Below are 22,150 nucleotides of genomic sequence, written 5' to 3'. Positions count from 1 at the left end.
CCTACATTAATGACCAATTAATGAATTCTGACATTTAATAATGATGACATTTTTAAACGAACCAACTACATTCTTTAACAATTAAAGGCCCAGTGCTGTCAAAAACTAGATTTTCCTGTGTTTTATATATATTTCCACATTCTGAGGTAGTAATAATAATAATAATACCATGAAATTGTGAAAATTATGATAATGCCCTTTTAGTGTAAGAGCTGGTTGAAAAGATGGAGGTGGGATGGAGTTTTACCCTTCCTGGTGAAATCACCAGGCGGTAAATTAGTTAATAGACCAATACGAAAGAGAGTTCCAAACCTCTCTGCCAAAAAGAGCTCGTTTTCAGTTTCCCCTCCCCACTCAGACCACTCCCACACAGTCCTGGTCACATTATTGCTTGAGAAATTGCTATTTGCTAATAAGCTATTTATTTATTTTTTTGACCATTTTCATTGAAAACAATCACTGTAAGGTACTTAATTGTTATTGAGCTAAAAGCGGCTGCATTGGACCTTTAATATGTTTCATTATATAAATGATGACATTTTATAATGAACCACACATGATCCAGTAGGCTCCACCGGCTTATACTTTCACCTTAAATCGATAAAACAATAGTTTGAGCCAACCAAAGCTTTTAACAAGTTCGTGTTGTTATAGTAGCCTTTTATTTTGCGTAGTTTGACGTTTAGCTTCTTCTATAAAAACCTGTCATAATGAAAGAGGCATGTGACATGTATAGGAGCTGGGCCTATACTCACACTAATGGGGTGCAGGTTTGCTTCTATCGATAACCGCCCAAGTCTACCGGCTTCAAAATGACATAAGATCGTAGCTGGCTTCCTGCGCAATGACGTTTATCTGGTAGGCCTATAACCAATTATGATGTTCTGGTAACCTGTCGGCGTATAGTAACAATATATTGCCATCTAATAACACATATATTCTATCCAGTCATGCACTTATTGTATTCAATTGCACGTTTAACTTTGAGGTGGAAAATATTCATTTTTTCCCCTCTCTTTGTCATCGACGTCCTCGAGACTGCGAAACGCTTGCCTTGACCATTGGCATCTGTCCACAAGAACGAGCCTCTTCTTTATCCTCTTCCTCGCCGTCCTCCTGCAATTGAAAGTCATGGCATAGCATATCTCACATCTTCTGCAGGCCTCAACAAATCGTGCCCGATCATGTTGTGTGTGTTGAGAGTGTGTGGCTGTGAAGCCAGGGATGTCATATTTTTCACTTGGTCATATTTTATATGACGCAAGTGTAACAAGCTTGTTTCTTTGTAGACCCACCCCATGGCCATTCCACTCCTTGCTCTCCGTTGAGAAGGGAATGCTAATTTGCTTCCCCTGGTCGAAGGATGCCAGTAAAACTGCTCGACCCTAATGAACGATAACGATAGCTTTGCTGAGAGTCTACGAGGTGTCCAGATGAAAGCACGTTAACTTGTAGGTATAGATAGGTCTTTAGTCCATATTGGAAACCTCTTCACACGTCAGCCACATGTATTCGTGTATCTCCGGTATATTTAATCCCATTATATGTGTCCATGTCTACGGACAGTACTGTAGCACTGTTATGGCCTAAACTGCGATTCCTATCTGTGTTGCCGTCGCGTTCAAAGGTTTAATTTAGGTTATATGCATGCTTAAGCAAGCTACGCTATTGGAGGATTGACGGAACATCCGGGTAGCCTAATACAGGTAGCCTAATATGCTCTATACAGTATGCACCGGGGCTTTAGAAGGCTGCTTCATGTATGTTCAAATGCTGATAATGAGGGCGTGTTATATGAGGACGTGTTACATGAGGACGACCTCGGTAATGGATGGCATTCTGCAGTATAGGCTATTACCTAAACCCATAGTTGTTTGGCAAGATGTCGAAAAACTGAAACAAGCTGGCAATTTGCAAGTTTGCAATAAAAAAAAAATGTATGTTGTCCATGACATTAACAATTTATGTATAATGTTTTGTGGTTCATTTCACTTTGTTGACTTGTAATACTTTGTCACTTTGTTGACTCGCCGCTATTTTGTGTGGTCACCAAAATACATTAATGTGCAAGAAGTATTCAGCCAATCTAAATGTGTAAAAATGAGGTTCAAGAAAACATTTCTTATTTAAAACAATGTGTTTATAATAAGCTGGAGAAAAACAACTCAATACTGCTAACATTGGAGATATTTGGTTTCCAACCATTCCGGTGTGTTTCAGAACATATCGGTGATGGCCTGTTGTGACGTAGCTATCTAACATGATGACCAGAAATAGCAGCTTCTCCTGCACACACTGAGCTGAAAAGGTCACGTTGCTTTTATGTAGGCCAAAGTTCTAGTCTATCATGTCATCTTTTGTGTCCTCACCATGGTCTTGGGGACCTGCACATTGGGTGCATTAGGCTATAGCCTACCAAAGTTTAATTTATTGATAGATGTAGGCCTAAAAACACACAAAGTTGTTGCAGTTGCAGTCTCCACACAACCTTGTTGACCACTAAACCATCAAAATATAGGGCTTAACGTGTATAAGTTACTCCCATAGCTCCAGACATAGCCTGCACATACATTTAGTACCTTTTTTTCACTAAATGTTATTTTAGTAATATCCGCAGAGAGATTTCAATAAATCGAATTTCTATATTTCAGTCGGTCAGTAATTTCATCCACGTCTCGGATGTATCAGGCTATGCAGGCTATCAGGCTATGCATTTAACTTGTTAAGGCGTTTCCCTTGTGAAAGGCCCTGTTTGGAGTTCGTCATCATTATTAAGGGACATCAGGAATATTTTCGTGAGAATATAATTGTTGCCCGCTATAGAGGGCCTCTCGTAGAGACCTCCAGTTGGCCCTTATTTACCTCCCCAGGCAGTCAGTGTGTTTCGCGTCGTCTGCAAATTGCGCTGATAAATATGTAGCTACACCCGCACTAAGTTCTTTCAGCTTTACCTTAGGGCCAACGCACCTATACGTGACACCCCTTATTTATTTAAAATACACTGTCCTTTTAAAATGACACGTGCGCACATGCTACAAGCAGCAAGCTCCCTTTACATACAGAGATTGCCTCGAGCGCTGAGGCGAGCGAACTGTGCAGCGCGGACGTACTTTGGTTCTAGAATGGTCATGGTGAGAACGCAGGTCAAACAGAAAGACGCGCTTCTCTCCAGCGGAAATGAAAACTCCAGCCTGGGTTTTTGGAAGTGGGCCTTTCCTTGCGAAAAAGCGCACCGCTCTATTAGTTTGGGTGTGAGAGGGGAAGGGAAGGGGGAAATGTGTCAGTCAAGAACGCTTCATTGCTCGAGGACAATCCCTCGCGCAGGACCGGTCTGTTTCAAGAGCAATCAGTCAATCCGCATTAATTATCCGCGCACCCCCTCGGTATAGGGTAGCTCACGCTGGCACACGGACGGGAGAGAGATGGGAAGAGAAAATAAAAGAGTGTGTGTGCATGTGCGTGTGCGTGTGCGTGTGTGTTATGCTTTCTATACACATCGAGCAGGCGAGCACCCACCCAACCCCCCACCTTTTAAGTGAAAAAGAACCAATACAAATCAGGCAGTAAAGGGCTTTTTCTTGTCACTAAATAAATTAAATGCAGATTTCTGTTTTAAGTGCGGGACCCCTTTTGTGAGGCTAGGAACATAATTCTGTATTGTCCCGATGTCATTGGTTTTAAAGACAACCGTGCTAGAGAATGGAATGGGAGCGTGAGGTTGGAAGGTGATTTCTTCGGGGGAAATCACAACGATATTAATGAAAATGTTGTATTTTTATCTGTAGAGGAAGGTGCCTTTGTTTATCACTGAGCATGCACCTCCTAACTCAATGAAAGCATGACATTTAAGTTGAATAGAAACTGCTGTCTATATATCCGACATTACAGTGGTTATACGAATGTAGTATCTCACGGGCTTCGTCTGTTTTGATCAGCCTAATAGGCACTAAATATAGGCACTATATTTTTCACCAAATTTGGGGCGGCACAAGTCTGTCCTCAGAATATCGATGATCAGCTTTGGACCTTTCCCACCTGGCACAGACGTGAATTCAACATCTATTCCACGTTGGTTCAACTTAATTTAATTGAAAAGACGTGGAAACAACGTTGATTCAACCAGTGTGTGCCCAGTGGGTTTAGTCAAAGCGTAGAGATCGTGTGTGTCTGTGGGAGATGACGACTCCAACCCATCGACAGGCCACTGGGGGTCAGGACCCATGGAATGCGGTGTGCATATGTAGATTGCAGTGAGCGAACGATTCAATTATGGATTATGCGCAAAAATCTATTAGTTTTTATATTATTTTATTCATTAATTAATTTGTTGCAATACATAAAATACTAATTTCTAAGCTACGTTTAGTTGCATTGCTGTTGTCCAGGACAGACAATTTTGGATGTTGTTTGATACTGCTGGTCGGATGTTGGGATTGGGGTGTTTGTTGTGGTTTTACCAAAAGGAGATTGATTGAATAATACTGATATCAAATGTCTGCTCATTAGATCTACCCCAGAAATGCAGAGATATTATCTTCGTCTGGGTTTTTTATGTTGTCTAAATTATGGTTTTGCAGTCAATTATATCATGATTATATTTTGGGTACCTCTTTTTTTTAGCAGTTAGACCTAAGAACATTTATAACATGTCAGTCAAATGTCACCAGTGTTATAACCTTGCGTAATAAACTATGATATTTTACATACATTTTCATTACTATTATCATTAGGCTAGTATTATTAGCCTGTGTTTAATCAGTGAATTTAATTATGAAATCCTTCACCAATAAAGCACTATAGGACCGTTCTGAATTACAAGCGATTGGATTTAGCCTATTCTTAGAGAGAACATGTTTCTAAAAATGTTTCTCCGTCATTATTTTCCACCCTTATTGATATAGACTATTGTTGATATTTTCTTGTAGCAAACAATGTATGTAGCTAATCCCAATTCATGGTAACAAGTAAACCAACACCCATGTGAGGTGTCCTTGAACAGTTATGGTAATAATCCAATTTGCGATTGTAATTTATTTAAAAACGGAAATATCCACTTACTTTAGCATGGTTACTGAATAGCTGCAACGCGAACGTTTTAGAAACACGGATGTAATGACATGAGTCCAACGTTTTCTACCACATAATCACTCTCGCGCTCCATCTCCGCGTATTTCTTTAGGAAAAAAAACGTTTTTCTTGGAAAAACAGAATTTTCATTTCCAATAAGAGCTAAATAGTTGTTTCTTGTCATTGAAGCCATTTTACCTTCCCTTTTCTCTATGTAACGTTGTTATTCCATCGCATTAATCCGCAAATCTAGCCTCTACGTTTAATACAACATGTAATTTCCCCCTTTTTAACGTATTCCCTTTGATTTAGTCACTCTTGACACCACTTTTGCTCTGGGGCCAACGGGGTTCGCCGTGGGGGCGCCTTGAAACAGCCCCTCCTTATCTCCTTTCATCATTCAACCCGGGGCCGCCTTGAAACCGCAGGGCCAGTAATTGCTTTTTTCAGTCAGCCCAGTGCGGACTGGCCAGCAGCCAATCAGAGCCTTGTTTACACTTGGTGATTGACAGCTCTCTGGCAACATGCCAACCAATCAGACACTTTACTCAGACCGAAGGCTGGAGTTTTAACCCTTTACTTGCAGTTAAAACAAACTGGGAATATTAGCTTATAGCTCATGATTTTTAGCATGGAAATACGCAAGACCATACCCTTCCTTCTTTAATTCACTAAATTAGTGAACTGTGAGCAAAACTAACCCCGAGGACAGTACATTACATTGTGATTCGATTTCCCTAAGTGTGTGTCATGACAGTAAACATAAACAGACACCAACGTTTTTACTTCCCCAGTAATTTAGTATATTAGAATCAAATTTGACTTCCCCCTGCATTTCTGTTGTTCTTTAGTTGCCTTTTAAGCTACTATTTGGCCTATATTTAGCTTATTTTACAAATACATATTTGTAGGCATTTCATAATAAATGGGATACTCAGGTGTAAGCCATTTTATTATATGTGTTAATTAAGCAAGCTATAGGCCTAAATAAATTAAATTGGCCTGATTAAACTGATAATTGAAAACGTTTGCCTATTTCTGGTGACAAAAGTAAGGTCTAAGTGTGAAGCTTTAAAAAAAAAACGTTATTGTAAAATAATACAAATAAAAACTGGTGCGGCAGGTAGCCTAGTTGTTAGAGCATTGGGCCAGAAACCAAAAAGTTTGCTAGGTTGAATCCCCGAGCTGACAAGGTAAAATTATGTCGTTCTGCACCTGACCAAGGCAGTTAGCCCACTGTTCATAGGCCGTCATTGCCTAGTTAAATAAAAAAATATCCAAAAGAACAGTATTGTTTTAACGTAGTTTGGTGATTGACGTGTAGTTCATGTGATCACAAAATATTCTGTGGACTTCCTAGTGATCAAAAGTCCGGTAATTTCTGCTGTTCACTCAGAGCTGTGCTGTGTTTTGATGATATCTCCTGACATTTGCTCTGGAAAGGGCTATGCTCTGGCAAGGGCTTAAATCAAACGCCCGCCGTTTTGTTTTAGGAATCCAGCAGCATTCCTATTGGTTCAGGGCATCTTCCAACCAGAGTTTCTGTTTATCGCGGGGCGCGCCTCACGGACACGCGTCTCATTGTATTTATCAAACCAATGGGAGAGTGCGTTCCCCTACTGTCCCTCCTTCGCTTGTAGTTGAGTGGCACTAGCGGATACAGTGGGAGAGTTTCTGTGTGGATGTACGAGCTTAGATTCACTAGAAGCCTGTACTTCTACGATGCATCTCTATACCTCAACGGCACACTACAATCTGCAGACTAGGATGTAACTATTTCCACATGTTTTCCTTTTTGTACGCCGCTTTTTTTCCTTTGTATATTTTTGTACATTTTTTAAAAATAATTAATTGTTATGCAAGGAATAACTTACCAGTAAGTAATTTATTTATTGTGTCCATTTTGAATGTGTATAATAATAAACATCTATACTTTCAACTTCTGCTTTTAAAAGAGTCTTTGTAGTAGAACATTTATGGGTTATTTTAGACTGCGTAAAGACAAGATGCATTAATTTAAATCACACAAATATGTTCCATTGCTTAGTAGTAGTCCAATAGTATAGTAATATAATGAAAGTAACAACAATATTAATATTTCTAACAAAATAATAATAATTATAAATAGTACAATGACAAATACTATAATGACTATAGTATATAACAAAAATGCATGAGAATATAGCCATTTTAACATTTGTACTTAAGCCAAGTGAAGGTTCCTTCCTTATGCTGTTGACAAGCTAAACGTTGATTGTTGTATAGGCAATCATTGTTATTGTACAATTAAACAATCATCTACAAAACCTCTCTCCTGACGAGATGAGGTGCCACGTTTAAAATATAATTATCTTAACATAATTTAAATGTATTTGTTTCTATGCATTATAAGACGCGCTTTTACCCGTGGTTCAGATAAACTAATAATGGATTATATTGTAGTTTTGTTGTTTTAATATCAGTAGGCCTATTTGATTATAGGTTTGGCCTACTGCAGTTTTTCACAGTTGTTATGGAGGGGGCTTTGCCAGTAGACAGTTCTTGCCGAGTCCCACCAGGCAGGTTTCGCTGTGTTTGGAGTGTCCCTCTTGGAGTGTGTTTTTCGCTTAACTGGCCTTTGAATATCTTGATTTAGTATCCCAGTTATGGTTTGTGACTTCGCTTTACTGCAAAATCGTGAATTGCAGCTCTTGGGCCTAACGTAAAGCCGTGTAGTGAACAAATAACAGTGACAGTGATGCCCTTATGAGAGTCTATTATTTTTCAGAAGAGTTTGTGCGTTCTATGCCCAAAATACCTTAGTTTTATTGCAATCTCATCTCATGTGGGGAATTGGGAAGAAAGGAGAAATTCGTGCTTCCACGTCAGTGTTTAGGCAGGCTTTTCGTGTATTGCCATTCGGCTGGTAGTTTTCGAAAGGTTTTTTTTGTTGTCTCCTGATAGTTTGACCCTTTGGGGGCAGCGATGGAGGAGGGGGATAGAGAGAAAGACTGTCAGGCAGAGAGGAGTGGAAGGAAAGGAAGTATCAGCGTCTCCTAGCCTACTCCCACGTTGATCCCAGATTTAAATTAGGCCCAGGCTACCTGTTTTTTAATCAGATTTGAATGTGTTTTTTTATGTGATGGCCTCTAGTCAGCTCAGTGACACGGTTGAAGGACGGTAAGCCTATGGTCCTACATTGATTGTAGATGTTGTTTGGTCGAAATGCATAGTGGCTTCGTTTTGACTTGGAATGTAAACATTTTAGACGTTTGTTTACGAGGAATAATGTAAAAAATATTCTGCGTGAAATGAGAGGAAGCGATGTATCTTCGATTGTTGCAAAATTCAATTCCATAATAGTTTTTTCGTGGTTCCACTATTACACATAAAGAAAATAAAACACTTTAAACGTTTAACTCTGAAAGCACATTTAGCCTTTAATGTAACGATTTGAATAAAAATATCATAAAAAATGTGCACGTTTAAAATGTAATTATTTTAATATAATTTAAATGTATTTGGTTCTATGCATTCTAAGACCGTTTTTTGTAACAGAATGAAACAGATATATTTTTTTATCACATTGTGAGGAGTGTAGGAGTGTACCATTTTTCAACGATTGTCAACATTTTGAATAAAAATACACTCTAACACGTTGTCATGCTCAAGGATTTGGATACATGTGCAAATCTCTCACTGAGCACCGTGTGCACACACACACACACACACACACACATTCGTCAGTAGCCTATGCTGCCTGAACATATAAGCCTCTGCCCTGTCGTTGAGAGAGGCTTGTCTAGCTCAGAATTCCTGAACGTTTCAGTTTGACTACTGTTATAGAGTAGAATGTTCGCTGTATACTTTTCTCCTTGAAATAGCCAGAGGACCAGTTGGTTTAGCTCGCCATTTTATATTTTCTTTGTTCTCTTACCTTGGATTTTGCTGATATAATTGAAGTTCACCAATCACCATATCAGTAGTGCCTGAATGGAGGTGCTATTGAAGCGGCCTAATACATTGCCCAGTGAGATGTGTTTTGTGAACACAGGCCCACCTATCCAAATTTGAGCGCCATGGGGTGTCCCATTGAACTGAATGACTAGGGGTATAAGGCACATATGAGTATGTTGATTCCCATTCCTATATTTATTGCTTAAGTCTCTATCCCCGGCGGTAAACGTAATTTAGTTGGTGTTGTTATTATACATGTCCCACGGATGCACCCACCCATACATGCATTATAAGTGATTACCATTGTGAAAGGGGTGAAAGGCAATGTTGACTTAACTATTAAATTACCTTTGCGATAAACAAGCGATTTCAATGCCTTTTCTCAAGCACATTCAGACTATGTATGCCAGTAAAGAAAATACACATTTACAGACATAAAGGAGCTAGTCAAAATTCACGGACGTGACAGAATTGTCCCAAGTCTAACAAAATACTGTAGCTGATACATTTCAATATATTTATGCCTACATTTAAGTCTTAATAGTATTTTGTTTACTTCGACACATGTATAATGTAGCCTATTCTCCTTTTGATGATTTGCAGTAGGCTATGGTCAAGGAAGCAGTTTTGATGCTTGGAGTTTGAAAATTACAAAATTGGTCTGTAATGGACTGACTGAAAGATCAAACATTTGCTTCAGGTGAGATATGGACGAACGTCTAATTCCGACGTGAGACTGAGAGATGGTAGACCCCTCCCAGACTGACTCATCTATAGGTCTCAGAATACACCGAAGTAGTATAGCGTTATTATCCCCTACAGTGAAACAACCCGTAGTTTAAGATGACCACTCCTTTTGTTGTTCCGTTTGTAGCCACCCTGCTCTTTCTTGTCTGCCATGAAGACGAGTAAGCGGTTTGAGTCTGCATTCTACCGTAGGCTACTGTAGACTGGGTAGGCTATTTGTTTTGGGGTTTCATTTAGTCAAACCTTTTAGCATTCTTTTACTGATACTTAAAAACACTTAATGCTATACTTTTGTTATGCAAGGAAATAAAGTGTAGTTGGCAACATTAGACAGGATGCGTGTGAGAATTACACGCCTCAATTGATCTTTCAGAGATTTTGTCCCATTGTTTTCGGTGCATTGACGTGGTCTTGTGTTTTCTCTTTGTAGAACATGACCGGGACATACTTTTTGGTGGGCAAGGCAAATACTCGAATGAGTTCAAGACGACCTATCCGAAGTTCATAAAAGGGATTATTAAATCTAGACAGCGTTCGATGCTTCTGGCTTTTCCTCTGGATTTGGGATTTATTGCTTCTCGACAGAATGGAAAGCCGGGATTTCGCTCCTCCACACCACCTCTTGACAGAGCGGGGCGCGCTGGTTCACCACGCCTCCTCTCGGATAGCTTCTAGCGGCCGAGGCACGGTGCAGCACCCCGCTCACTTCCAGCCTGGAAAGTACTATTCCTCTCACATCGCCATGGCCCCACATTCAGGTTGGTGGAAATACGAATTTGTTGGAATATCAGATTAATTGTGCGATTTTATAAATTAGTCTCTGGTGTTTTTGGACTGTTTGAAAGTGGGACGGACATACCGTGTGCGTCTCCCGTGGTAAATGTAACCCTGCCGTTTGTCAGGGACGAACGAGAGTTTATTGGAAAAGGAAATGAGTTAGACGATGTGGTCATTCTCGAAATTAGGAATTACTGTGGACTCTTGATATTTTATGTTCCAGTTTTAGTCAATATTATATTTTATTGAACCGTTTCTAGCGCTGTATCTAACATACCCTGTCAGAACCGAGTGTAGGCTACTTTAATATGAAAAATAAGCGTGCATTTTATAAAAGTAAACACAAAATAAACTTAATTTGTTAAATTACAGATTTAGTGAGACTAAGCCTATTCTAGACAATACGATTTATAGTTAGAACACAATATACAACGTTATTATATAAAATAGATTATTACATAATTCAGAAATATTATGGGATTATTTAGAAAGAGTAAAGGATTATTAGGCCTACAATACATTATTTGCTTTCAAGTGACATGGAATCTTTCCAAATTATGTTGGATAGTTTCACCTCCCAAAAATCTGTTTAGTAAAATGGACTAATCCTAATGTTATAAATGGGTTTGTAACTTTATGTAACTTTACGTTGCCTCATTTACCATCAACCGTTTGTCCTTTGCTAAAATTATTGTTGTATGTGCGTAGGCTAGGATACTGTAGACCTATTCCCGTGAGCGCGGTGCGTGTGGAGGAGTGACGTGCGAGCTGGTGCGTTTCTTTCGGTCTTCGGTGAGGCCCTGCGACTGTCCTGAGTCCGAGACCCGGGGGTCAGTCTGTAGGAGTGGAGAGGAGCCCGCGCTAATAGAGGTGCGCGTAATACCAGACAATCCGGTTTCTATATTGAGCGCGGACGTGACGGGAGAGAATGGTTTGACAGTGCATGCATTAGATTTTAACAAGTAGCTTTGGTATCCTGTCCTAAAGGAGGAGGGGAGGGGGGAGTGAAGGTGTGTGTGTATGTGTGTGTGTAAGTGAAGGCTGGGGGAGGGGTGTCTGCTGCACCTAATCATGTAGTGAATCGTAAAACCGAGCGAATGCGTGTATAAATATAAAACCTATGTGTCTTGAGTGAAATCTCATGAATTTCTTATAAAACGTTGAGATACGAACCCGTGTTGTTGTCGTTATAGCTAAGAGCATTTATTTTCTAGCTATAGATGTTGGTCTAAATGCATTACGCGTATCAATTAAATTGGGAATTTGAATCGTTTAGTATGCCTTTGTAAATACACATTTAGTGACTATACCTTCTGAAGAAAGGTTGAATAAAGATGTAATAAAGTAAAAATGAAAATTATGGGTAAATTGACAAATTAAATACAGACAGAATTTATTCTCACCACCTTTATGGGCATTTTACAGCAGCAGCACATGGTATTTAGCTGTGCATTTGAGAGCGTTTGGCATTGTCTGCTCTATTTTGTTGTACAGTAAGTTTGCTGGTGAAGCTAGCTTATCACAGAGTATCATTGTAATAATAATAACTATATGAATTGCATTTTTATAGTCTTTTAGCGTTTATATAGTCTCAAAGTGTTTCACATTGTATGTTATCATATTTAGAATGCCAGTACTTCAGTATTGCTTCATTATTCCTGATGGATGACTGACATTCTGATGGGGATTGTTTTTTGGATGTGGTTCTGTTGTAAAGGGGCTGAGGAGGGGGGCACTTTGTGTTGGGCACCCCTTGAGATTCAGATAGCTGTCTGCCTGGCCCTAGGCCACTGGGCAGGGGGTTGATGTGATGTGTGGTGCAGGCAGGGCAGGCGGGGGCGTCAGGGGGGAGTCAGGGGGAGGAGGAAAGATTTTTGGGGGTTAGTTAGATCTCCTCTTCCTGGGACAACTCTCCCCCAAAACACACGCACGCACGCACGCACGCACACGCACACGCACACACACACACATATTCACCAATGTTTTGCATCTGCAGCAGGGTAATTCCAGAATCTTATGAGGAAATGGTGAGGAAAAATGTAAATTTCCTTCTTCTGCCATCGTTGTTTTTGCTAAATCTGTCCTAAATCTGTCCACGTCCTTATAAGGATCCGCATGGTGTCTGTTGCGCATGATGAGGTGGCTAAATGGCTGTTATCACTATTATATAGCTATAAAGACCAGCCCCTCAGATGAACACCAGTGGTATTGTGTTGTCTGTGAGGTTCATATCTGAACTGGGACCATTTGTCATTCTCTCTCTCTCTCTCTCTCTCTTTCTCTCTCTCTCTCTCTCTCTCTCTCTCTCTCTCTCTCTCTCCCTCTCGCTCCTCTAGGCTGTAGTTGTTTCCTAGCAGATGAGGGTTGTGTCTAGTCTGTAGGTAGATGTATAGTTGAACAGGTGTGCTGTATCATGGAGGGTGTGGCTGAGCCTCCTTGCACAGGTGTGTCACTTTTCAGAAGGTGTGGATTAGTGTGTGTGAATGCGTACGTTTGAGCTCCTAATCCTAACCCTAAGACTAACCCTAGCTCCTAACCCTAACCCTTAACGTAATTCTAACCCTAATCCTAAACCCCCTAGAAATAGCATTTGATCTTGTGATGACTTGCAAAATTGTTCATTTACTATTCTTGTGGGAATTTCTGATCCTCTCTCTTCTTCTCCTTTTTCTCTCTCTCCCTCTCTCTCTCTTCTCCTTTTATCTCCCCCTCTCTCTTCTCCTTTTTCTCTCCCTCTCTCTCTTCTCCCTTTTCTCCCCCTCTCTCTTCTTCTCCTTTTGCTCTCTTTTCCTCTCTTTCCTTTCCTCTCTCCATAAGTGCTGTGTCTCATTATGTCAGCACTGGCTCCTACACTGTCCTGTGTGTGTGTTTGCTGTGTGTGTGTGTTGGGTATTTGTGTGTGTGCCGTGTGTGATGTGTGTTCTGTGTGTGTGTGTATCAGAAACTGTCTCACACTCCGCAGCCCTGTCCAGTCATTCTGATGCCTCGTTTGGACTCTGAGCCAGCGAGCAAGCTGATTGGCTAAGGTGTTTGAGGTGCTAGCTTCGGGGTGCCATTACTTTGATCGCCACGGTTACGGAGAAGAGACACCCTGTCCCCCCCCATCCAATGGCAGAGTTGTTAGCGTGTTCTGCCTGTCTGCCTGTCTGCCTATTGTCCTGTCTGTCTGTCTGTCTGTCTGTCTGTCTGTCTGTCTGTCTGCCTGTCTGCCTGTCTGCCTGTCTGCCTGTCTGCCTGTCTGCCTGTCTGTTTGTGTAAGAGGTAGACTAGACACAGAGTTAGTAAACGGAGAGACTCGTCTCCCTCTCTGGGGCGGTGTGTGTTGGAGATAAGGGTGTGTGTCTGTCTGTGCCTTTAGTCAGAGGAGAATGTCCTCTGATCATAGTTAAGGTTGTGAATCTAGAATAGTTCCTTTTTCCTCAGGCCTCCCTTCCAGCACATGTATTTCTATGGACACAAGCACTGTTCATGACACAAACTGTTCACACCCCTTTTGTTGGGGGAGATACAATTTTGCAGGTTTAAGGCTTATTTCCTGCAATTCTACACGATGCCATGGGGTGCTGAGAACATTTTGCAAGTTTAAAGCTTTAAAGCTTATTTTCTTGCAATTCTATACATTTTGCCATGTCTAATGTTTATTCATGTGATATTTGAGTGACTCAAACATTACAACAATATCCTTGGGATAGAAAAACCTAGCTAAAAAAGGTCAGCTGACATGGGCTAGTTCATCTGGACATTTCTGACAAGTTATAAATAGCTCTCTAAGGTATGCGATGATTGACATGACAAGAATAAAACTGATGATGCACTACTCAACTTTGAAATTGCACCTTATGCAATCTACTATTACAACTTTCGATAGTAAGTTGAAAGATGACCTGAGTTCCTTAAAATATATATGTATATTTTTGGGGTGGGGGGACCCCCGTTCCCCCCAGGTCAACCCCTTGTGGACACAGTTTGGGAACCACTGCTCTATAGGAGCAGGGAGAAGGTGTAATGAACAGTCCTCTAGGGAGAAGGTGAAATGAGCAGTCCTATAGGGAGCAGGGAGAAGGTGTAATGAACAGTCCTCTAGGGAGAAGGTGTAATGAACAGTCCTCTAGGGAGAAGGTGTAATGAACAGTCCTCTAGGGAGAAGGTGAAATGAGCAGTCCTCTAGGGAGCAGGGAGAAGGTGTAATGAACAGTTCTCTAGGGAGAAGGAAGAAGGTGTAATGAACAGTCCTCTAGGGAGAAGGTGAAATGAACAGTTCTCTAGGGAGAAGGTGAAATGAGCAGTCCTCTAGGGAGCAGGGAGAAGGTGTAATGAACAGTCCTCTAGGGAGAAGGTGTAATGAACAGTCCTCTAGGGAGCAGGGAGAAGGTGTAATGAACAGTTCTCTAGGGAGAAGGTGTAATGAACAGTCCTCTAGGGAGCAGGGAGAAGGTGTATTGAACAGTCGTCTAGGGAGAAGGAAGAAGGTGTATTGAACAGTCGTCTAGGGAGCAGGGAGAAGGTGTATTGAACAGTCGTCTAGGTTAGAAGGAAGAAGGTGTAATGAAAAGTCCTCTAGGGAGCAGGGAGAAGGTGTATTGAACAGTCGTCTAGGTTAGAAGGAAGAAGGTGTAATGAACAGTCCTCTAGGGAGCAGGGAGAAGGTGTATTGAACAGTCGTCTAGGGAGAAGGAAGAAGGTGTATTGAACAGTCGTCTAGGTTAGAAGGAAGAAGGTGTATTGAACAGTCCTCTAGGGAGCAGGGAGAAGGTGTATTGAACAGTCGTCTAGGGAGAAGGAAGAAGGTGTAATGAAAAGTCCTCTAGGGAGCAGGGAGAAGGTGTATTGAACAGTCGTCTAGGGAGAAGGAAGAAGGTGTATTGAACAGTCCTCTAGGGAGCAGGGAGAAGGTGTATTGAACAGTCATCTAGGGAGAAGGAAGAAGGTGTATTGAACAGTCCTCTAGGGAGCAGGAAGAAGGTGTATTGAACAGTCCTCTATGGAGAAGGAAGAAGGTGTATTGAACAGTCCTCTAGGGAGCAGGGAGAAGGTGTATTGAACAGTCCTCTATGGAGAAGGAAGAAGGTGTAATGAAAAGTCCTCTAGGGAGCAGGTGTAATGAACAGTCCTTTAGGGAGTATGGAGAGGTGTGTAATGAATAGTCCTCTAGGGAGAAAGTGTAATGAACAGTCCTCTTGGGAGAAGATGTTATGAACAGTCGTCTAGGGAGAAGGTGTTATGAACAGTCGTCTAGGGAGAAGGTGTTATGAACAGTCGTCTAGGGAGAAGGTGTTATGAACAGTCGTCTAGGGAGAAGGTGTTATGAACAGTCGTCTAGGGAGAAGGGAGAAGGTGAAATTAAAAGTCCTCTAGGGAGTAGGGAGAAGTTATAATGAACAGTCCTCTCCTGAGAAGGGAGAAGGTGTAATAAATAGTCCTCCAGGGAGCAGGGAGAGGTGTGTAGGAACAGTCCTCCAGGGAGTAGGAAGAAGGCATAATGAACAGTCCTTTAGGGAGAAGGTGTAATGAACAGTCCTCTATGGAGAAGGTGTAATGAACAGTCCTCTAGGGAGAAGGTGTAGTTAACAGTCCTCTAGGGAGAAGGTGTAATTAACAGTTGTCTAAGGAGAAGGGAGCAGGTGTAATGAACAGTCCTCTATTGAGTAGGGAGAAGGAGTAACGAACAGTCCTCTATTGAGTAGGGAGAAGGAGTAACGAACAGTCCTCTATTGAGTAGGGAGAAGGAGTAACGAACAGTCCTCTATTGAGTAGGGAGAAGGAGTAACGAACAGTCTGCTATGGAGATGGGAGAAGGTGTCATGAACAGGCCTTTAGGGGGAAGGGAGAAGTTGTAATCAACAGTACTCTATTGAGTAGGGAGAAGGTGTAACGAACAGTCTGCTAGGGAGAAGGTGTAACGAACAGTCTGCTAGGGAGAAGGGAGAAGGTGTCATGAACAGTCTGCTCGGGAGAAGGGAGAAGGTGTAATGAACAGTATGCTAGGGGGAAGGTGTAATGAACAGTCCACTAGAGAGAAGGTGTATTGAACAGTCCTCCAGGGAGAAGGAAGAAGGCATAATGAACAGTCCTTTAGGGAGAAGGTGTAATGAACAGTCCTCTACGGAGAAGGTGTAATGAACAGTCCTCTATTGAGTAGGGAGAAGGTGTAACGAACAGAGAAGGGAGAAGAGAAGGGAGAAGATGTAATGACACCTTCTCCCTAGAGGACTCTATTGAGTAGGGAGAAGGTGTAACGAACAGTCTGCTAGGGAGAAAGTGTCATGAGCAGTCCTCTATTGAGTAGGGAGAAGGTGTAATGAACAGTCCTCTAGGGAGAAGGTGTCATGAACAGTCCTCTAGGGAGAAGGTGTCATGACAGTCCTCTAGGGAGAAGGTGTAATGAACAGTCCTCTAGGGAGAAGGTGTCATGAACAGTCCACTAGAGAGAAGGTGTAATGAACAGTCATCTAGGGAGAAGGTGTCATGAACAGTCCTCTAGGGAGAGGGTGCAACGAACAGTCTGCTAGGGAGAAGGTGTTATAAACAGTCCTCTAGGGAGAAGGTGTCATGAACAGTCCTCTAGGGAGAGGGTGCAACGAACAGTCTGCTAGGGAGAAGGTGTTATAAACAGTCCTCTAGGGAGAAGGTGTCATGAACAGTCCTCTAGGGAGAAGGTGTAATGAACAGTCCTCTAGGGAGAAGGTGTAATGAACATTCCTCTAGGGAGAAGGTGTCATGAACATTCCTTTAGGGAGAAGGTGTCACGAACATTCCTCTAGGGAGATGGTGTCACGAACATTCCTCTAGGGAGAAGGTGTAATGAACATTCCGCTAGGGAGATGGTGTAATGAACATTCCTCTAGGGAGAAGGTGTCATGAACATTTCTCTAGGGAGTAGGTGTCACGAACATTCCTCTAGGGAGAAGGTGTAATGAACATTCCTCCGGTCTGAATGTGTAATGAACAGTTCTTTAGGGAGAAGGTGTCATGAACATTCCTCTAGGGAGAAGGTGTCATGAACATTCCTTTAGGGAGAAGGTGTCACGAACATTCCTCTAGGGAGATGGTGTCACGAACATTCCTCTAGGGAGAAGGTGTAATGAACATTCCGCTAGGGAGATGGTTTCATGAACATTCCTCTAGGGAGTAGGTGTCACGAACATTCTTCTAGGGAGAAGGTGTCATGAACATTCCCCTAGGGATATGGTGTAATGAACAGTCCTCCGGTCTGAATGTGTAATGAACAGTTCTTTAGGGAGAAGGTGTCATGAACATTCCTCTAGGGAGAAGGTGTCATGAACATTCCTCTAGGGAGAACGTGTAATGAACATTCCTCTAGGGAGAAGGTGTAATGAACATTCCTCTAGGGAGAAGGTGTAATGAACAGTCCTCCGGTCTGAATGTGTAATGAGCAGTTCTTTAGGGAGAAGGGAGAAGGTGTTATGAACAGACCTCTCAGGAGAAGGTTGAAGTTGTAGTGGACAGTCCTTTCGGGAGAAGCTGTAAAATGTGTGTCTCCCTATAGCCGTACACTCCAGCCCTGATCACCCACCACAGGACTCACAGCTGGTGATTTTTGCTCACATTGTTGTAATACTTGGAGGAGGATGGGAGGATATGAACGGACATATGAAGAAAGGATAAAGGGATGAGTGAGAAAGGAAGAGTAAGAGAGGAGGTAGAATTAAGGGAGAGAAGGAAGGAAGCAGGGAAAGGAGAAGAGGTGAGGTGGAATTAAACAGCAGGAGGGTGAGGATGGAGGGAGAGTGGAGCAGAGAAGCTAGGAGGAGAGAGGGAAAGGAGGAGTGGAGAGGGGGAAGAGAGAGAGCGAGAGTGGCTGAGCATTTCCACCTGGTTGATAATCCAGTCAGAATACCGGTGCCTGAAAGCACCGACCGCCGTCCCCGGCAACTCATCCGAGCATCTCCGCGGGAACACTCTGGCTCATAAGTAGTGTGTGTTTGTGTGTGTGTATGTATGTATGTATGTGTGTCAGTGATGAGTCAGCAGATCAGCCGAGCCACAGGTAGAGAAAGCGACAGGCCCGAGCCCCCCTCACCGTTCTCCCTAGATGAGAAGCCTTCATCTGGGGCATGGCAGGCAAGGCAACCCCTTCTCTGGAGCTGGAGATGCTGGTGGTAGCGCTAGCGGTTTGGTGGTGGAGGTAACGTAGTTTAGCGCACACTTAGAGACAGTGTACAGCAGGTTGGTGGTGGAGATAACGTAGTTTATCCCATGCTTAGAGACAGTGTACAGCAGGTTGGTGGTGGAGATCATGTGGTTTAGCCCACGCTTAGAGACAGTGTACAGCAGGTTGGTGGTGGAGATCATGTGGTTTAGCCCACGCTTAGAGACAGTGTACAGCAGGTTGGTGGTGGAGATAACGTAGTTTATCCCACGCTTAGAGACAGTGTACAGCAGGTTGGTGGTGGAGATAACGTAGTTTAGCCCACGCTTAGAGACAGTGTACAGCAGGTTGGTGGTGGAGATAACGTAGTTTAGCCCACGCTTAGAGACAGTGTACAGCAGGTTGGTGGTGGAGATCATGTGGTTTAGTCCACGCTTAGAGACAGTGTACAGCAGGTTGGTGGTGGAGGTAACGTAGTTTAGCCCACGCTTAGAGACAGTGTACAGCAGGTTGGTGGTAGAGATCATGTGGTTTAGCCCACGCTTAGAGACAGTGTACAGCAGGTTGGTGGTGGAGATAACATAGTTTAGCCCACGTTTAGAGACAGTGTACAGCGGGTTGGTGGTGGAGATAACATAGTTTAGCCCACGTTTAGAGACAGTGTACAGCGGGTTGGTGGTGGAGATAACATAGTTTAGCCCACGTTTAGAGACAGTGTACAGCGCTCTTCAAATAGCTACTACACGCCAGTCAGCCAGCCAGCCAGCCACTCATCCAGTCAGCCAGCCAGCCAGTCATTCACACACACACGCTCACTTGCACGTGCACAGTAGTACTGCCGGCACACTGTTGAATGGGTTGACTAATTATTTCTACTCTGCATCTATTATGTAGGGTGTTTGTCAGTGGCACTGCTGAATATTATGTGTTAACGTAATGGAACCAATCAATTATTATATATTTTTTCCTGGGATGTGAACTTATGGACTGAGTGATGACACTTATTGTGGACAGCTACCTCTTGCCTCGAGGTCAAGGCATCCGCTGTTCACAAGAGCCAGAGCGATGACATCATTTGTCAGGGACAGACATGATGTCATCCAGGGTGAGAATCCTTCTCGGGCGGCTGCTCTGGCACGTGAAACACACACTAGCGTCCAGAGATGCAGCCACGACAACCATCAATACTTGCAAATAGCCACCTGATATGGCCCTGAAATGGCCTTGTCCAGCTGAAATGTGTATGCTTCTTATTTGGTTAATGTCAGCGCTCGGTGCTGCATCTCAGCTCTGCTCATTCATATTGTAATGCTGTCCATTGAGCAGTGTTTGTCTGTTAAAGTGTCAGGGTCTTAGATGGATGGAGAGATCCTTGGTTCACAGAGAGGTGAAGGAATACAGGGGAACAGTGACACTAGAAGGGCATGAAGAATCTGCCTGAAGTTGAGGGAGCATGATCCTTTCATTCTATTCTGTTGTCTCTCCTTTCTTTTCCTTCTGTTGTCCATGATAACCTCTTTATCAAATGTACTGTCTCTCTCTAGCTCTTTTTGCTGTCTGGACTGTAAACTGTTCTGGACTGTAAACTGGACTGTAAACTGTTCTGGACTGTAAACTGGACTGTAAACTGTTCTGGACTGTAAACTGTTCTGGATTGTAAACTGGACTGTAAACTGTTCTGGAATGTAAACTGGACTGTAAACTGGACTGTAAACTGGACTGTAAACTGTTCTGGACTGTAAACTGTTCTGGACTGTAAACTGGACTGTAAACTGTTCTGGAATGTAAACTGTTCTGTAAACTGTTCTGGACTGTAAACTGTTCTGTACTGTAAACTGGACTGTAAACTGTTCTGGAATGTAAACTGTTCTGTAAACTGTTCTGGACTGTAAACTGTTCTGTAAACTGTTCTGGACTGTAAACTGTTCTGTAAACTGTTCTGGACTGTAAACTGTTCTGTAAACTGTTCTGGAATGTAAACTGTTCTGTAAACTGTTCTGGAATGTAAACTGTTCTGTAAACTGTTCTGTACTGTAAACTGGACTGTAAACTGTTCTGGACTGTAAACTGTTCTGTACTGTAAACTGGACTGTAAACTGTTCTGGAATGTAAACTGTTCTGTAAACTGTTCTGGACTGTAAACTGTTATGTAAACTGTTCTGGACTGTAAACTGTTCTGTAAACTGTTCTGGAATGTAAACTGTTCTGGACTGTAAACTGGACTGTAAACTGTTCTGTAAACTGTTCTGGAATGTAAACTGTTCTGTAAACTGTTCTGGACTGTAAACTGTTCTGGACTGTAAACTTTTCTGGACTGTAAACTGTTATGTAAACTGTTCTGGACTGTAAACTGTTCTGTAAACTGTTCTGGAATGTAAACTGTTCTGGACTGTAAACTGGACTGTAAACTGTTCTGTAAACTGTTCTGGAATGTAAACTGTTCTGTAAACTGTTCTGGAATGTAAACTGTTCTGTAAACTGTTCTGGACTGTAAACTGGACTGTAAACTGTTCTGGACTGTAAACTGTTCTGGACTGTAAACTGTTCTGTACTGTAAACTGGACTGTAAACTGTTCTGGAATGTAAACTGTTCTGTAAACTGTTCTGGACTGTAAACTGTTCTGTAAACTGTTCTGGACTGTAAACTGTTCTGTAAACTGTTCTGGACTGTAAACTGTTCTGTAAACTGTTCTGGAATGTAAACTGTTCTGTAAACTGTTCTGGAATGTAAACTGTTCTGTAAACTGTTCTGTACTGTAAACTGGACTGTAAACTGTTCTGGACTGTAAACTGTTCTGTACTGTAAACTGGACTGTAAACTGTTCTGGAATGTAAACTGTTCTGTAAACTGTTCTGGACTGTAAACTGTTATGTAAACTGTTCTGGACTGTAAACTGTTCTGTAAACTGTTCTGGAATGTAAACTGTTCTGGACTGTAAACTGGACTGTAAACTGTTCTGTAAACTGTTCTGGAATGTAAACTGTTCTGTAAACTGTTCTGGACTGTAAACTGTTCTGGACTGTAAACTTTTCTGGACTGTAAACTGTTATGTAAACTGTTCTGGACTGTAAACTGTTCTGTAAACTGTTCTGGAATGTAAACTGTTCTGGACTGTAAACTGGACTGTAAACTGTTCTGTAAACTGTTCTGGAATGTAAACTGTTCTGTAAACTGTTCTGGAATGTAAACTGTTCTGTAAACTGTTCTGGACTGTAAACTGGACTGTAAACTGTTCTGGACTGTAAACTGTTCTGGACTGTAAACTGTTCTGGACTGTAAACTGGACTGTAAACTGTTCTGGACTGTAAACTGTTATGTAAACTGTTCTGGACTGTAAACTGTTCTGTAAACTGTTCTGGAATGTAAACTGTTCTGTAAACTGTTCTGGAATGTAAACTGTTCTGTAAACTGTTCTGGACTGTAAACTGGACTGTAAACTGTTCTGGACTTTAAACTGTTCTGTACTGTAAACTGGACTGTAAACTGTTCTGGAATGTAAACTGTTCTGTAAA

General features: G+C 42.1%; 1 protein-coding gene across 7 annotated transcripts in view; it reads left to right on the top strand.

The window, feature by feature from the left end:
- bahcc1b (BAH domain and coiled-coil containing 1b) overlaps window positions 1-22,150 on the top strand; it is a 123,159-nt gene that overhangs the window by 2,928 nt on the left and 98,081 nt on the right. For 3 of the 7 annotated variants that reach the window (XM_090217470.1, XM_036960707.2, XM_036960704.2), the window contains exons 1-2: window positions 6,696-6,943; window positions 10,181-10,508. In XM_090217470.1, coding sequence (XP_090073596.1) covers window positions 10,337-10,508 — 172 coding nt within the window. In that variant the 5' untranslated portion in view covers window positions 6,696-6,943; window positions 10,181-10,336. Of the gene's footprint in view, window positions 1-6,695; window positions 6,944-9,803; window positions 9,958-10,180; window positions 10,509-22,150 lie in introns of those variants that run through there. The other 4 variants (XM_090217469.1, XM_036960705.2, XM_090217471.1 and 1 more) reach the window with 2 other exon arrangements.

The sequence above is a fragment of the Oncorhynchus mykiss genome, chromosome 23 (assembly GCF_057628025.1).
Source record: "Oncorhynchus mykiss isolate SJ-2025 chromosome 23, ASM5762802v1, whole genome shotgun sequence".
NCBI classification, from domain to species: domain Eukaryota; kingdom Metazoa; phylum Chordata; class Actinopteri; order Salmoniformes; family Salmonidae; genus Oncorhynchus; species Oncorhynchus mykiss.
This window is presented reverse-complemented; position numbering and strand designations above follow the sequence as displayed.